Source organism: Nicotiana attenuata, chromosome 2 (assembly GCF_001879085.1).
Source record: "Nicotiana attenuata strain UT chromosome 2, NIATTr2, whole genome shotgun sequence".
In the NCBI taxonomy this organism is placed as follows: domain Eukaryota; kingdom Viridiplantae; phylum Streptophyta; class Magnoliopsida; order Solanales; family Solanaceae; genus Nicotiana; species Nicotiana attenuata.
In genome coordinates this window covers 5349254-5366612 of record NC_031990.1, presented here as the reverse complement: position 1 = coordinate 5366612, position 17359 = coordinate 5349254, and the positions used below count along the sequence as shown (strand labels likewise).

Sequence of the window (17359 nt, the reverse complement as noted above, 5' to 3'; positions counted from 1 at the left end):
CTTTTACTTATTTGTCGTATTAAATGTCATTGGAACTGGATAGAGGTTAATTGGTTTACCTAGCGGGCTGAGTTAGGTGCTATCACGACTAGTTAGATTTTTAGGTCGTGACATTTCACTTCAGACTTATTGGCCTTAAGTGTAGCAAAACATTTGTTGCACTTCAGATATTTTGGCCTTAAGTGCATCTGAAGTGCAATTTTTCACTTTAGACTTATTGGCCTTAAGTGCAGCAAAACGTTTGTTGCACTTTAGACCTTTTGGCCTTAAGTGCATCTGAAGTGTAATTTTTCACTTCAGACTTATTGGCCGTAAGCGCATGAAACCATTCACTTCAGACCTATTTGGCCTTAAGTGCATCTGAAATGTAAATTTTCACTTAAGGCTTATTGATCTTAAGTGAATGAAAACGTTTGTTGCACTTCAGACTTTTTGTCCTTAAGTGCATCTGAAGTGCAATTTTTAACTTCAGACTTATTGGCCTTAAGTGCATCTGAAGTGCAATTTGTTGGTATTATTAATCTTGTTAATGCAAAGCCAAAGACTTCTTTGTGGTCCCTTTCTTTCTTTACTTCTTTGTCTTTTGTGAAAGACAAAGTGTCCCTCATTGCTGGTGGAAAGTCTTTTCCTTCTCTTTATATTGAATTGCTCTTTGTTGGGATGGTAAAAGGGAGTGGTCTCGTGCACATGAGAAATTGGTCCTGAAGGCAAAACGGGTCTATATGCCCCCTGCGCGCGAGATATACGTGATGCCTATTCCAAATCTGGTTTTGCTAAAATTATTTTTTCATTTTTGAGCTTACCAGAATATGTCCATACTCCAAATTGATTTTGGCACAGTTGAATAAGCATTGAGTACCTCTTTACGAGAAACATATAGTCGCTGCTTGCCAACATCAGCTCTTTGCATTTTGTTTCATTATTAATACAAAGCTTAACTCACAAATATATAACTAAGAAAAGACTGACGAAAACACTGAAATTAGATTGAAATCTCAAAACCTACAGGAAGGTTTATCTTCTAATAGAGTAGCGTTGTACCAACAAGTACAACATATCCAGCAGTCACTACAATCACTGTCAGAAGTGCAAGAATTCCAACAAGTGTTAAGTTGCGGGAATAACCTCCTCGTAATTCTTGAGAGATCATGCTTAACATCGAGTGTAGCCATGAATTGTGTCTTTGAAATCCACGGCATGTTGACTGAAATATTTTATCATCATAATTATAAAATCAAATTATAACCAGTACATCATTATAAAACATACATGTCTAAAATCTAAATGTCATGGATAAAGATGCATGCATATTCTTGCATACGTACAAAATATGTATATAGTCTCACATATGTACCTAAATACATAATGGAAAGCAAGCAGAATCAAAATTTTAAAGATAGTAAAAATAGATACTAACCAGTGACTGCTGCAAGAAGAACAACGAAAATAGAACAAAGCTTAATCAATGCCATGATAGAAATTATACTTCTCTTTGCTTTCCAGTGGTCATAATTTATAGACCTCCACTTTAATTATGAACTAGCTGTCAAGCACGTGCTATAGTTGTTTCTTTTTGTTTTTTAATAAATTCTTTAATTTAGTTTTATGCTCAAGACGTGCTTCTGTTGACATCCCCTTAAATAATCAGTCTATATTTTAAAATCTCTTGCATGGAACATCTCCAAAAAATAACATACCGTGAATTGTGCTTCTTAAGTTGTCCCCTATAAATTGATGACCTGATCTTGGATACATTATTTTCGTAAGATGCATGTGATAAATGAATATGAACCTGATCGATAATATTTGTAATACAAGTAGGCAACTAAAATATTCTAGTAAGCAATCCATAGTCACCTTTTTGAAAGGAATCAAATAATAGTAAACTATATACATGGGAACCGTATTTACTGAGTACTTATTATCATCCACAGTTGCTCGAATCTCGAGAAATTCTTCAAACTAATCGTAGACTTTTATTGAGATAGGCATAATTCCCCTTCTATAAATCGTAATACTTTATGCGAGATACGTTGAGATAGGCAATAGGCGTAGCTCCCCTTTTAAAAACCGTATTACTTTACGCAAGATACATTGCAGGATCATGTACTGATATACAGATCAAATTTGGAAGAAAATACCAAATTGATCTATTATAATATGTGGAACTGAAGTTGAAAATCAAAATCATAAAGCTATATATAGAGAAAACACAACTACTAGTATATAATGGAAGGAACTTTGCATTCCATCTAATTAATGATATTTAATTCTACAAATGACTAGTCTATCTTTGTATTAAAGCATAACAAATTTGAGAGGAAGAGAAATGAGTAGTGTGGTGCAAAGCATCCTTTGAATCCTCAAGCAATAGGCTTCAATACATACATCTTGCATGCATGAGAGTTCACTGTTGCTGTCAAATTCCCTTCAAATCTTGTCTTCAATGTCTTGTGCTGCATCTCAAAATCACAACCATGTTATTTTGTACCAAAATGCAAAAATAATCCCACAATATGTAAAGAGCTACTCCCTCCGTTTTAAAAAGATTGTCGTAGTTTGACTAGACATGAACTTTAATAAAGAAGAGAAGACTTTTGAGATATCTGGTCTTAAATAAGCCACAATATTTGTGTGGCTGTAAAACCTTTGAAACTTGTGGCCTTAAACCTGTCATATAGAATTCGTGTGGCTATAAATGCTTCTTATTCAAGAAATATTGAAAGGTGTCAATCTTGTTGAAACGGACTAATAAGGAAATAGTACCAATCTTTTTGAAATAGAGGGAGTAGCAATCAGTGAGTGAATAATGGTTATAAATTAAAGTTCTGCCTTTGTGATTAACTTTGAAATCTTTTATCCAGGAATCTTCCATATGACAGAGTTAGGAATTTTTAAGTTTGTAACATAAACACATACCTCCCAAAGATCTCTTGCTTCTACAACACTGTTAGGAGGGATCCCAATGTCTTCCCAGAGAGCTGTTATTTCTAGTTTAGTAGAGCCGCGGTTGAGAAGCAATAGAGCTACTCTATAGCCTGATAGAGGCCCTGCCCACACCTCGAGATCGCCTTGCATTCTAACCTTTTTGCCCTGGATACCTAATTCATCTGTTTAAAGCAATGAAATGACTATTAATACCTTGAAAACTACTCAAAAGGACCTGGTTTCGCGTATAAATCATAACTAATGACTAGTTGTTGTTAACATAATATGTGGTTTAGTACCTTGGTTCACAGCAATGACCTCTTTGTTGGCAAGTATTTCTTTGGTATCATTTGATAAGTTTCTCACATCACAACCGATGATAAGGGGAGCCTGGAGTTAGCAACAAAGCTCAAAATGGATCATACATTCTGTCACAAATAGTTCTAAAAAGAAGTGAAATATAAATTTGCCTGTCTTTTTTACCTTTGAAATCGCCCAGAGACTAAAGTGGACAATGTATTCATCCTTTGTCATCCCTCCATTTCCCACCTCAAGCATATCAGGATCTGTTTTCAAACAATTGTAAGAATGTGGGATTTTAACAAAAAACTAAAAAGCATCATGTTTAATACTAACCATTCCAACCACCAGGTCGCGCAAGGTCTGCATAAACTTCATTCTGGTCTGCTCGCGAAATCATGCTGTCAAACAAGGATAAATGAACAAGATTTTCAGATTCAAGATCAAAGTATACATGAAATCTATCAATTTATAAATGTATTACCTTTCCCATGTATCCTGAATATCAATCGTGTTTCTCCAGCTGTTACCTACTTTGCCACCCCACAACGCCGGATGCAAGTCACCCCTATATAAATTAAATAGGTACATACATAGCATCAATATAATAGTGTGAAATGAGAGCACAGAAGAAGAAAGCATAAGTGTAATCTTTAATAGGGAAAAAGTTGTTGTCACCATTCACAAAGACTAAAGAAGATTGGCCGTCCTGCGTTCATTAGAGCTCTTGTCATTACAGGATATCTACACAAGACAGATACCCGGTTAAGAAAAGAACACGCGATAGACGACTAGTGGAATCTGTCACACATGATTTCACGAGGTGAACAGAAACACCAAATATTTACCGCGCAGTTGGCTTTGTTCCATCATGGTTGCAGTTATCATACTTCAAATAATCAATACCCTGAAGGAAAATGCTGTTACTTACAAATGTATTCGAATTTTTTTACAATTAAAAAATATCAAGATTAATCAGGAAAGTATTATTCACCCATGCTGCAAAAGTTTTTGCATCTTGTTCCTCATGACCAAGTGAACCAGGCATTTTTCTGCTGCAAGTATAATACCTGTAGAACAAAATAAAATCTCTTAAAATGATGTCTTTCGTGATCAAATACGATATCTTTTTAAAATGAATGTTATGTGCAAGTTTACCCTGCATCTGAGTAGATTCCTAGCTTAAGACCTTTACTGTGAACATAGTCAGCTAGAGCTTTCATTCCAGAAGGAAATGTGGACTTTTTAGGTGCAAAATTTCCCTGGAATTTTAGATTTTATAAGTAAAGAAAACTAATAAGGAAGATAGTACATAAAATAATCTGAATTGCAGTACCAAACACAGTTTCCAGTTGAGACAAGGGTACCTTATCGTCGCGTTGAGGTTCGGCCCAACAATCATCTAAAAAAGAAAAATGTTACACATGGACATGGTTTAAGTATTTATCAGTTTCTGTTATGGTGTAACCTGAGCGGATCCAGAATTTAATGTTTATGGGTTCCTGCAACAATCTCGAGTAAATTTTCAATAGTAACTAGGTTCACATTCACATATTTGTAGATATTTAGTGAATTTTTCGAACAAATTTACACTGTTTGAACAAAAACTACTGGATTCACGTGAACCCATAGGTTGCAGGGTGGATCCGCCACCCTTAACGCAACTATTTTGGACTCGGAATGTAAATGTAAATCCTGGATCCATCTTTAGTTGAGGACATACCTATATTAACATAATTATATCCAAGTTTATCAAGACCAGTTGAAACCAAGGCATCAGCTGTCAAACAAAAGAAAGTTCAACATCAGGGGTTAAATTAAGCAATGCAGGCAAATAACAAATAGTAGTATATAAATCACTTATAGTATCAGTAGTTAACACTTACCAGTTTCTCTTATGACTTTCTCATCAATATTGCAGCCAAAATGATTCCAACTACTCCATCTAAAATAAATATTTTGCTTTTGTTAGTTAAAATTGCCAAAAGTTAACTGATTGCAAGAAAGAGCCAAGATCCATGATTTAAGAAAGTGGATGCATAGAATCATGCAACCACAACTCTATTGTGACAATATATACAATGATTTAACTTATATTTATTGATAGTGTAAAAATTTTATATTACTGTAATTTAACATGTTGTAGCAGGTTGCGTGTCTTATTTTTCAAGTAAAATATTTTTAATAAAAAGGGCAGCCCGGTGCACTAAGCCCCTGCTATGCGCGGGATCCGGAGAAGGGCCGAACCACAAGGGTCTATTGTACGCAGCCTTATTTTTCAAGTAACTAATTCAATTTATTATGCACAGTTAATTATAGTTACTTATCTTTTAGATGATGTATATAAAAATTCTTTTATACTGCCGGTATATAGAAGTTAAACTAGTACTAACTAAGCATAATATGCACACACGCAATTATTCTCCACTTTCAAATATTTGTACGTAAACTTTACTTCTTCCCCTTTTCTGGTTGATCGTTACAGATTAATTAGAGCTAAATCCATCGCAACAAAGAGCAAACACAGAGACGGATATATATATATATATATATATATATATATATATATTTTGTGACATTGGCAGCTAGCTTAGTATATATAGTTCAAAGTGAAAACAGTGAATGCGACCTCATCATATATAGTACATCCACCCGTGAAGTTTAAGATGAAAAGAAAAAAAGTAAAAGATCAGAAAATAAGTAAATGGAAATAATCAAATTAACTTAATTTACTAACGGAAAAAGTATGATTTATGATGTTATAAACGTCAATACCACACAAGACGGGGGGGGGGGGGGGTNGATTTGTGTGGTACCTAATTTTCGCGTTAGAAGAACCTGGTTCTTCTAAGTGTTCTAACTACAGCAGTTTGCGGAATAATAAATACTGAAAGTAAAGTGCACAGAGATTTTTACGTGGAAAACACCTGGCTCAAAAGGTGAAAAAACCACGACCTACTACTCAGTAGGNAGTGTGTCAAGGAGCAGTGCAGAGGCAGAGTATCGCAGCATGGCATCAGCAGTTTCTGAAGTTGTATGGCTGCTTGGTTTGTTTTCAGAATTAGGAGTATCCATTGTGCAATCAATCTCACTGTTTTGTGACAGCAAAGCAGCAATGCAAATAGCTGCTAATCCTATCTTCCACGAACGGACTAAACACATTGAGATCGATTGCCATTTCATTCGAGAACACATCAAAAGAGGACTGGTCACTACTCAATATGTGTCATCTAAGGATCAGCAAGCTGATCTTCTCACAAAAGGATTACCTTCAGGGCAACATCATTTTTTACTAGGCAAGCTGGGTGTCTTGAACATTCTTCATCCACCCGCTTGAGGGGGAGTATTGGAAGTTACTTGTAATTAGACTTGGACTAGTTAGTTTGTTTATCCAATTAGTTAGGACCAAAGTGTACATGTTAGAACATAGAGTGGTCATAGTTATTATTTTGTATGGATGTATATAATAGTTAGTTACTACAGTGAAATATTAGTTGGAAAAAATTCCCAAAACAGTCTTCTTCTTCTTCACGCTGAAGCTCCCTTCAATGGCTAAGTTTTTGACAACAAAAATATATACTAAACTAGTGATTTAATAGTTTATACCGCTTAACATGTTTTAATATTAGTACATCCATTTATGATTAAAAAATTGGGTAGCACAAAGGTGATGTTATAAACGTCAATACCACACAAGAGGGGGGGGGGGTGATTTGTGTGGTACCTAATTTTCGCGTTAGAAGAACCTGGTTCTTTTAAGTGTTCTAACTACAGCAGTTTGCAGAATAATAAATACTGAAAGTAAAGTGCACAGAGATTTTTACGTGGAAAACACCTGGCTCAAAAGGTGAAAAAATCACGACCTACTACTCAGTAGGATTTTCCCAACTCCACTAAAATCACTGAGCCAAAAACTGCATTTACAAAACTCTTTGTAAACCTAAGGATTAACTCTAATCCCAGTGTAGCACACAGCCTCAACTGTTGCGACACTTTCAAGTTAACTCTAACTTGAATACTCAGAGTACCTAATACAATTGCTTCTAGGAAAGCTGAAAGGTACAATATGAAAACCTACTACAATTGAACTAGACTTAGAATAAACACAATGATGAAACTGGTTCTTCTATCTTAGTTCATGTAGCTTCAGACGTGCACACTTGTATCTCGCATATGTTGCTTGCAAATCAGACTTGATCTTTTTGCTCTCAAATATGCTTAACTTCTGCTTATGTGCATACACCTGTAAAAGAGAACAGTCGTTATATTTATAGAGTTAGTAATCAGAGTTTGATAAGAACTCGAATTGTGGATCCTTTGACAATTCGAGTCCAAGAACAACTCTAACTCCTAATCCATATTCTTGATCCGGATGTAATTCTCTTTTCATAAGGAGACTTCAACTCCTTATCCTATATGCAATCTTTTCGATCAGTTCAGAAGATATTCATCAAGATATTGCTTCTTGATCTCAAGGACTTATCTTCTTCACGTGCATCTCATGTGTATGGGCCATAACAACTGTGTCTCCTTAGATGAACCTGGTCCTTCACTGAGTTCGTTTGTCATTCTTCAAAACTTCAACTGATCTTGGGCCAACAGCTAAAATTGATCTTATAGAAGGATTTCCCCCTCCTACCACTGTTAAAGGTATTAGAAGTTTCTTAGGGCATGCACGTATTTTTAGAAGGTTTATAAAAGATTTTTCAAAAATCTCAAAACCTCTGACTAACCTACTGATGAAAGATGTGAAGTTTGAATTTTCAGATAATTGCAGGAATGCATTTGAAATTCTCAAGAAACAATTGACTAATGCTCCAATTGTTGTTTCTCCTGACTGGAGCCAACCCTTTGAAATAATGTGTGATGCAAGTGATACAGCAGTAGGAGCGATAATGGGACAAAAAAGAGACAAGATTTTCAGGCTTATTCACTACGCAAGTAGAACCCTCAATGAAGCTCAAAAGAATTATGCTACAACTGAGAAGGAACTACTTGCAGTAGTATTTGCATTTGACAAATTTGTTCCTATTTGATAGGAACAAAGGTTACAATTTATACTGATCATGCAGCTTTAAAATACCTTTTAGCAAAGAAAGATGCTAGACCCAGATTGCTAAGATGGATACTCCTTTTGCAAGAATTCAATCTTAAAATAAAAGACCGAAAAGGTTCTGAGAATCAGGTAGCTGATCATTTGTCTCGTTTGGAAAATCCTCCTACCAAGATAAAAGATATCAAAGAGGAATTTCCTGATGAACATATATTTTCAGTCACAACCGTTATAAATCGACCACCGTGGTTTGCTTATATTGCCGACTACTTGGCTGGAGGATGGATTCCAAAAGATTTTTCTTATGAACAAAAGAAAAAACTTAAAAAAGAAGCAAGACATTATTACTGGGAAGATCCTTACTTGTTTAAATTTTGTGCAGATGACATAATCAGGAGATGTGTACCGGAGACAGAAATGAACAACATCTTAAGTCACTGCCATGATGGGGCTACAGGAGGACACTATGGCGGAAGAAGGACAGCAGCTAAAGTACTTGAAGTTGGATTTTTCTGGCCTACTCTATTCAAAGATGCAAGGAATTATGTCGCCACTTGCGATAAATGCCAGAGAATCGGTAACATTTCAAAAAGGGACGAAATGCCTCTTAACTCTATTTTTGTGTGCGAAATCTTTGATGTCTGGGGCATTGATTTTATGGGTCCTTTTCCTCCTTCAAACGGATATGAATATATTTTGGTAGCCGTTGACTATGTTTCAAAATGGGTAGAAGCAATTGCTACTAGAAAAAATGATGCTCATATTGTTTGTGCTTTTCTCAAGAAAAATATTTTTTCTAGATTTGGAACTCCACGAGTTATACTAAGTGATCAAGGAACTCATTTTATAAATAGACAATTTGCTAGTTTGTTGTTAAAATATGGAGTAACTCATAAAACAGGAACTCCATATCATGCTCAAACAAGCGGGCAAGTAGAAGTTTCCAACAGAGAATTAAAAAGAATTTTAGAAAAAGCTGTTGGTTCTTCTCGAAAAGATTGGTCTTTAAAATTGGATGATGCTTTATGGGCATACAGAATTGCTTATAAAACTCCCATAGGCACATCTCCTTATAGACTAGTTTTTGGGAAAACTTGTCATTTACCCGTGGAATTAGAACATAAAGCATATTGGGCTATAAAATTGTTGAATCTAAACTTACCAGATGCAAATAAAAATCGTTTATTGCAGCTTGATGAGTTGGAAGAGTTAAGACTTATAGAATATGAAAATGCTAAATTGTACAAGGAAAAGACAAAAAGGTGGCATGACAAGCTCATCCGCCATAAAGATTTTAAAGTTGGAGATCATGTTCTGTTGTACAATAGGATTGAGATTATTCCCAGGAAAGTTTAAGTCACGCTGGACAGGACCATATACAGTAACAGAAGTGACCCCCTATGGTGCCATTGAAGTACAACATACAGATGGGGGAGACAAATTCAAAGTAAACGGTCGTCGTTTGAAGCGTTATATCAGCAGATTCTTCGACAAACAGGCTTCAACAATTCTTTTTGCCTAATTTTTAAAATAAGTCGAGCTGGCAACGTTAAACTCAGAGCTATTTTCTTTCCCTCTCTTTAATCTTTAAATTATTAGTAGTAACATATAATATTTCCTTTTAGTAAATATATATAATAAAATTAGTTTTTTTCTTATATAACAAAAGGTAAAAAAAAAATAATAAATAATTGCATGTTTGTATTATATTATATATATGTGTGTATGTAGTATGTATTAATATATTTTTCCATAATAAAGAAGCACTCTCATGATTGAGACAATGAAAGTTTTCTCCTATCACGAAAGAGAACATTTCTTTGCCATAATCTTGTCTTTATTATATGAGAAAAACCTTGAGAAGCCAAGAAAAAGGAAATGAGGCTAGAATCGAAAAACATCAGGGAAGCTCCTTTATCTCCTTTTACTTTTAATTTATTTGTCATGAGGACATGACATTATTTAAGCTTGGGGGTAGAGGAATATGTTTGTTATATATGTGTTTCTTTCAAGTTTTTTTTCGGTTAAATAAAAAAAAGAGAGTATATTTTACAACTAAAATAAATGTTTTTAGTAAAATTATAAAAATAAAAAAAATGAAAAAATTTTGGTTGCCTTATTCTTAAGGCAACTTATAACATATACTTCCATGGATTTCTTGTTCAGTTCTTTGCCATGGTCGTAATATTTTGAACTGAACATTTTTTAGGACTTTTAGCTGTTTTAACTTGTTTTGGTAAATAAGTTGGCTAAACTTGATTTGACTTGAAAAGCATGACATTTAGAAAAGACGAATTCGATTAAGTACCATTCACGAGTTTTATGATCACTTTTCTAAACTCATACTTACTTATTGGTGATTGAAATCATGGTTTTCGTTAGCCCAAGTGTATTGTGCGGTTAGCTTATATTGTCTAGTTCTCCTGCTTATCTGGAAATCTAGAACTTGCCTTGAATGTGGATTGAGGCGAAATTCTAGGTAGATCTTTGAGTTAAGAAATGAACGTAGGCCTTCTTTGTTGAGCCATAGCCTAAATTGACCTACCTTAATAATTTTTATCCCTAGTTAGCCCAGTCGTGCCTAAATAAATTATCTATTATTTTGTTGGTCGCCATGCTTTAACCCTTAGCCTGTTTGTTGTTATGACTTGTTCTTTGTTCACCCAATTCCCTTTCGGGAACCTTAAGAGTTGATCTGAATATAAAAATCTTGGCGTGAGGTGTAATTGTAAATAACTGGTGAAAGAATAATTGTTTGAAGTTGTCGATATTTTGAGATGTTGTCGTAAGAACTAAAAAAAATAGTTGCTTCAGAATTTCACAAAAAAAAAAAGCAACAAAGAAAAGTTGGCAACTCCATAAAAAAAAATTGAAAGGGATGAAACAAAACAGAAGTTTATTGTTTAAATGAGATGAAAGGCAATTGTAGTTAAGAGATAAAATAAATGTGTAATGCCCATAGGGAATTTGAGTCACTATTATCTATATGTATCCTACCCATCCCTAAAGCCTACTTTACAACCTTGCAAAAGTCCTACATGATCTTAACTCAGAGACTCCTATATTAGTGGAGAACCACATGATAGTCAAGCTTATGGTTATTTCCAGTAGCTTGAGGTACTTCTTTGTTGAGAGTGAGTATATATTTTTATCTATGCCCTTCTTTGATCCTATATCTATATATTATGTGATATATGGGCATCTCTCTTCATTCAGTGAGACACACTTGGGATTAGAAAATATTATGATTTCAGTTCTCAATTGGTGAACATGAGTACAGCTGAAAGTTGTTTGAACTCGTGGATTGGTCTTGGTCAATTCTTCTCTGTCAAAACCTCTCATGATTTCACTTAAAGTATTTAGTTACTATGTTCATTTTTTTTCTTTGCTCAAGGACGAGCAAAAGTTTAAGTATGGGAGAATTTGATAAGTGTATTTTACCTGATCTTAACCACATAATTTCTCTCATAAAAATATATAAATTATCATGTTTCCTCCATATTCTTAACTTTATTTTGCAGGAATAATTATAGAAGAATTATGTGCGCGGCATGAAGAAAAATACAACCGAGAAGTGTGAAATCGAGCTACGAGTCATTACTGCCGTGACAATGCACCAAGTCTCGATTTGCCATGATGAAATCTAAACTTAGAATTGCAGAATTCTCATCTCTGCAATGAATTAAAATCTTGATTTGCCATTGAAATCTAGCACCAAATCGAGAATTCAAATTCTGCAAATGCAAAATCTAGATTTGTCATGATGAAATCGACGAAATCTAAACTTAGAATGATGAATTCTCATATCTGCAAATGCAAAATCTAGATTTGCCATGGAAATCTAGTACCAAATCCAGACGTCATCATGAAACTTTCTTATATAAGAAGATGTTGCTCGATCAGAGAAAGGCAACACAGTAGAGAGAAAGCTTAGAGCTAGAAGTCTGAATCCAAATTCTTAATAAGTTTCTCTATTTTATTTCTTTTACTAGTATCGAGTTATCTTTTTTTTTAAATCACAATAGTGGTTTAGTTGTTGTTTCTAAATAAATTCCAGTGTAAAAAATTACTCTAGTTTCTGCTTTTGATTAAATAGGGGGAATTATTCTTCTTGAATATTTCTTTCTATTTTCTTATTTAATGGACAAGAATATTTCCATTGTTAATACTAGTTCCAGTATGGAGTAACTTTTCTTGTGTTGGGAGAAAGACGGATCTTAATATTTCTATATTATAGTAGATATTATTCCTCAAATTCACATGCTTGAGCTAGAATTTATTTAATTTTTATCTGCTTTTACAGTTAGACGTTATTTAATTTATTAACATCTATCTATCTTATACTACATATTAATTGTTTATTAATTCTGTAATCGAGAGAGGCGGAAGAAATAATATAGTTAAATGTAGTATTAGTAAATGTTAATATTTATTTAGTAACATCTATCTCTTTTACGTTATAATTAATTTTACACTTATTTGTAATCGAGAGAGGCGAATGGTGTAATAATAAGTTATAACAAGTAGGGAAACCGAAAGGGACTTACTATCAAGAGCATATTTTAGCTCAATCATATATTTCTGGTTCTTTAGTGTTACTATTTTGAAGATTAATTTGTATAACCGAGAGGAGTGCAATTAATTATTCAACTTGAGTAATAATATATATTTGTAATCGTGGCATTTATACCTTTTTGAGAAATAGAAATTGAAGAATAATAATTCTACTATATAATAGAAATATTAAGTGAAGTCAGGATCCCAACACCTTTTATTATATTTGTGAAAAACATAATATTTTCTACTGCTCTATATATGCATTTTTAGTTAGTTAATTTACAACTCAACTCTTTCTGATTTTTTCAAATAGTAATTAAAACAAGAAACGTCTGTAGAATAGATAAACCAATCTCTGTGGGTTCGACATCTTTCTATACTATAATTTGACAGAGTACGAGTTTAATTTATATACACACCAGACACTCGTCACACGGCTCGAAGTGATTATAATAGAAGCCAGGAGCTCCTCTTATCGAAACCTCGGAGGAATGAATGATAAAACTAAAATCGGACACCGTGAAATTACGGGCTCGGGCCAAGTATAGCTTCTGGACCTCAGGGGACGTGGTGAACGTTTATGCATGACGAGCAGGAAGCCGTAATATTCGCCCTCAACCGGATATTACGGCACGAATCCCATTCAATATCAACTGCCGATCAACAATTACCAGAAAAAGAAGATTTTTATCTTTTTTAGACTTGTACTAAGACTGAAATTCCCCTACTATACGAAGGGGAAGGTTTTCTTTATTCTGGAACATTGTAACAGGCAACTCAAAGCAGTAAAAGTTTATTTTTGTCTTCTAGCTATTGTTCAAGGCATTATTCATTTGTTCTTTTCTTCACCGCGACCAAGCTTAAATCGAGGGTCCAATCGAGAATGAATTCTACTGTTCAATCCATGACCAGGCTCGGTCATTACGTTGCGATTGGTTTGGTCATTTATTTTGTCTTTAACTCATTTACTTGTTGTTCTTAATTATTCGTATTGAATTAAATCATATATTCTTTAAATTACGTACAAATTTAATTGTTACTCATTTTTGGGATAAACAGTATTAACTTCTGATAGTGGGTGAATTGCTGGAAAGAAACTAAGCTAGACCTTTGACGAATTTAACTTGATATATTCGAAAATTAAGAAAATACTTTTATTCTATTTCTTCAATGTAAATAAAATAGGAGTATTGCTGTTCACCAAACTAAAATAAAATCTAGCATTAGAAAAAACTTTATCAATTTTGAAATAGAACAATCAGTGTAAAGTAGGACTGTGCATAATTTGGTAAGTACAGAATTACCGGTCGAAATCGAAATTTTTTGTATTTGGTATTCGGTATTTTGGTATTCGGTATAATATTTAGTTTAAGTTTAAAAAAAATGGCATTAGGTATGGTATTTTGGTATTTTAAAATGAAATATCGAAATACCGATATCGTACCAAAATATATATTATATTACACAAAACACATATTATCAATTATAACATAAATATAAAAAATCTCAAATTTTACTTTCCTTTATTCTCTAAGTTCATCAATTAACTCTAAACAAGTAACAAGACATTTCTAATGATCAAATTTATTCCGTATATGGATTGACCCACATAACGCGAAAGAGAAATCACCAGCTCTGCTCCCCGTCTCAACACTACGTGATCGCGATTCTTTTTTCGCGAACGCGGTGCTCCAGTTCCCTTAACTAGGCGAACGCGGTCTATACCTCGCGGACGCGAAGCAGAAAATCCCAGCTCCAAACTTTACCTTACGCGATCGCGTCTTCATCTTCGCGGTCGCGGAGAACAATTGAGGCTTCAGACACCATCAATACCAGCAATGAAAATATGAAGAACAATGGTCTGAAATCAGTCTGAAATATGCCCGAGCCCCTCGGGACTCCGTCCGAACATACCTACAAGTCCCATAACATAACAAGGACCTACTCGAGACCTCAAATAATACATAACAACATCAAAATCACGAATCACACCTCAAATCGAACTTAATGAACTTTGAACTTTTAACTTCCAAAACTCGTGCCGAACCGTATCAAACCAACTCGGAATGACTCCAAATTTTGCACACAAGTCCCAAATGAAATAATAAAGCTATTCCAATTCCCGTAATCATAATCCAAACCCGATATCATCAAAGTCAACTTTCGGTCAAATTTATAAACATTCTAAACCTTCAAATTGCCAATTTTTGCCAATTAGTGCCGAAACCTTCTTGAAATATCAAAATACAATTTCTGACATACGCCCAAGTCCAAAATCACCATCCTGACCTAAAAAAACTCTAATCCGGGGTCAAATACACAAAAGTCAAACTTGGTCAACTCTCCCAACTTAAAGCTTCCTAGTTGAGAATCATTCTTTTAAATTACCTAAAAACCAAATCGACAATTCACAAAAGTCATTACACATTATACAAAGCTACTCAAGACTTCAAATAGTTGAACGGAATGCAAATAATCAAAACTATCGGTTGGATCGTTTACAACCACCTTCCACACCAATGACCCACCTTACAATCATTCTTAGGCCATCCACAACTTCCATTAGCACATGCATGCCCAACAATTCACTCCCAACCAATCAATGTCATCAATTAAACCATTTTAAAAATCTCTACAACAACCTAGGTTAGGCACTCATGGCTTACAATCACCATCCCATAAGTCCTAACACATATTTCATACATAAATAAGTTAGAGATTGTAGACATACCTCTTGTAGTAAAACTCTTGAAAATCCCAACTTGTGGTGTTCTTGACCAATTTGAGAATTTGAATGGAAATTTTGGATTTTCAAGATTAATCCTTGTTAATACAAGTATTTAGGAGTAGTAATTGACTCAAAATACTCCAAAAATATTTTCTTGGTTCATGGGAGGGATGTATATGATGGATTCCCTTTGTTAGAGCAAGCCCTAGCTCAAAGAAATGAGTTAGCCACTCTCTCTCCCTGACCTTGGTGGTATTTATAGGGTTCCCCATGTGCTCTTCCACGCACCTGGGCAAGTGAACGCGCAGCTGGGCACGCATACAAGGCAGAAAAACCTTATTTTGTGCGATGGCGTGCACCTGACAATCTCAACGCGCAGTTGGGACACTATCTGGTAAAATAGCCATAACTTTTTGTAGAAATATTCAAATGACAAACAGTTTGATGCATTGGAACCAGACTCAATGAGATTTTAATTGATAGGTATATCACCATGTAAATCCTTATAGTTTGGAGTTGAACTCGTTCGAAGCCGGGTCTTGCGGGAATTCATTCAAAAATTAGCCCATTGCATAGTTCCCAACTAGGCTTAGTTCTAGGGCTCTCTTTAGACCCTAAAACACTTCCAATACACGTCCTACATTTAATATTATGATCATCTAAGTTGGTTCTAGTCCATAATCTCTTGTGGAAGGTAAGGCATCACTTAAGCGACTCATGAGAGTGCTTTAAGGCCTCACACTTATAGGAAATCTTGAGGGGACTTACGCGAAAACAAGCTAAATCTTCCATGGAAGATTCAAAACATAATAAGAAGACCACCTTAAATATAAATAACACTGATAATCAGAAAATATTGGAAAATAAACAGAGGGAAAAAAGAAGAAAAACCTCACCTAATAATTGTAGAGCCATCGCACGTAAAACAGGCTAAAGTATCAAAGAAAGAACACTTAAGATGAAGGCGTACGTAGTTTTAGCGTGTCAAAAGAAGTAGCACGTGCCACAACAAATTACCATCAAATTTACCAAAATATCAATGAACGACCCTGAGCTCCTCTCCTTAGTCGCTTATATATATATATATATATATATATATATATATATTCCTTTTTGGTGTTATATATGATCACTCTTTATGGCATAATTTCATAGACTCACTTTGACCCCGTTGCATGGAGACAAAATCATAGAGCTAACGAGGGTAAATTTTAAAAATACAGATTTACAACTGGTCGTTCAACAATAGCCCAATTTCAAAAGTAATCGAAATTTAGCCACTTTTTATATAAAGATAAATCTGAGCGAAAATACTGTTCAAAACCCGGAAAATACTCCAGTATATTATGCTGGAGTTCCAGCATAAGTATACTTGAACTCCAACATATTATACTGGAGTTCCAGAATAAGTATGCTGGAACTCCAGCATAATATGATGGAGTTCCAGCATAAGTACACTAGAACTCCAGCATAATATACTGGAGTTCCAGCAAGTATATTGGTCCAGTATAATATACTGGAGTTTGGAGCACCGGTGCTCCAGTCTCCAGTATATTATATTAGAGCCAACAAAGTATATCGGTCCAACATAATATGCTGGGGTTCCTACACAAGTGCACCGAACTCCAGTATATTATGCTGGACCGGTCTCTATTGCAGCAAAATAGTGGCTATTTTTCATTGACCTGGTAAACGCTGGCTATTTTTGATTGACCAGTCCGAAAACTGGCTATAACGTGAAATTTAAACAGCTAACGAGTTAGATTTAGAGCCCGTTTGGATTGGCTTATTTG

General features: G+C 34.6%; 2 protein-coding genes and 1 long non-coding RNA gene across 3 annotated transcripts; 1 reads left to right on the top strand and 2 right to left on the bottom strand.

The window, feature by feature from the left end:
* On the bottom strand, positions 878-1491 carry LOC109222609. Its single transcript, XR_002067431.1, has 2 exons — positions 1418-1491; positions 878-1204 (listed from the first exon to the last, which is right to left on the bottom strand). It is a non-coding gene; the product is annotated as an uncharacterized LOC109222609 (long non-coding RNA).
* LOC109216005 (alpha-galactosidase 1-like) lies at positions 2364-5734 on the bottom strand. Its single transcript, XM_019380137.1, has 14 exons — positions 5712-5734; positions 5115-5173; positions 4952-5008; positions 4596-4630; positions 4387-4490; positions 4223-4298; positions 4077-4135; positions 3907-3972; positions 3713-3796; positions 3565-3629; positions 3412-3494; positions 3228-3318; positions 2920-3110; positions 2364-2456 (listed from the first exon to the last, which is right to left on the bottom strand). Exons 1-14 carry the CDS (start codon positions 5732-5734, stop codon positions 2364-2366), a joined length of 1086 nt encoding a protein of 361 aa, XP_019235682.1.
* LOC109215997 lies at positions 6239-9637 on the top strand. Its single transcript, XM_019380128.1, has 5 exons — positions 6239-6533; positions 7831-7878; positions 7996-8169; positions 8268-8858; positions 9183-9637. Exons 1-5 carry the CDS (start codon positions 6239-6241, stop codon positions 9635-9637), a joined length of 1563 nt encoding a protein of 520 aa, XP_019235673.1.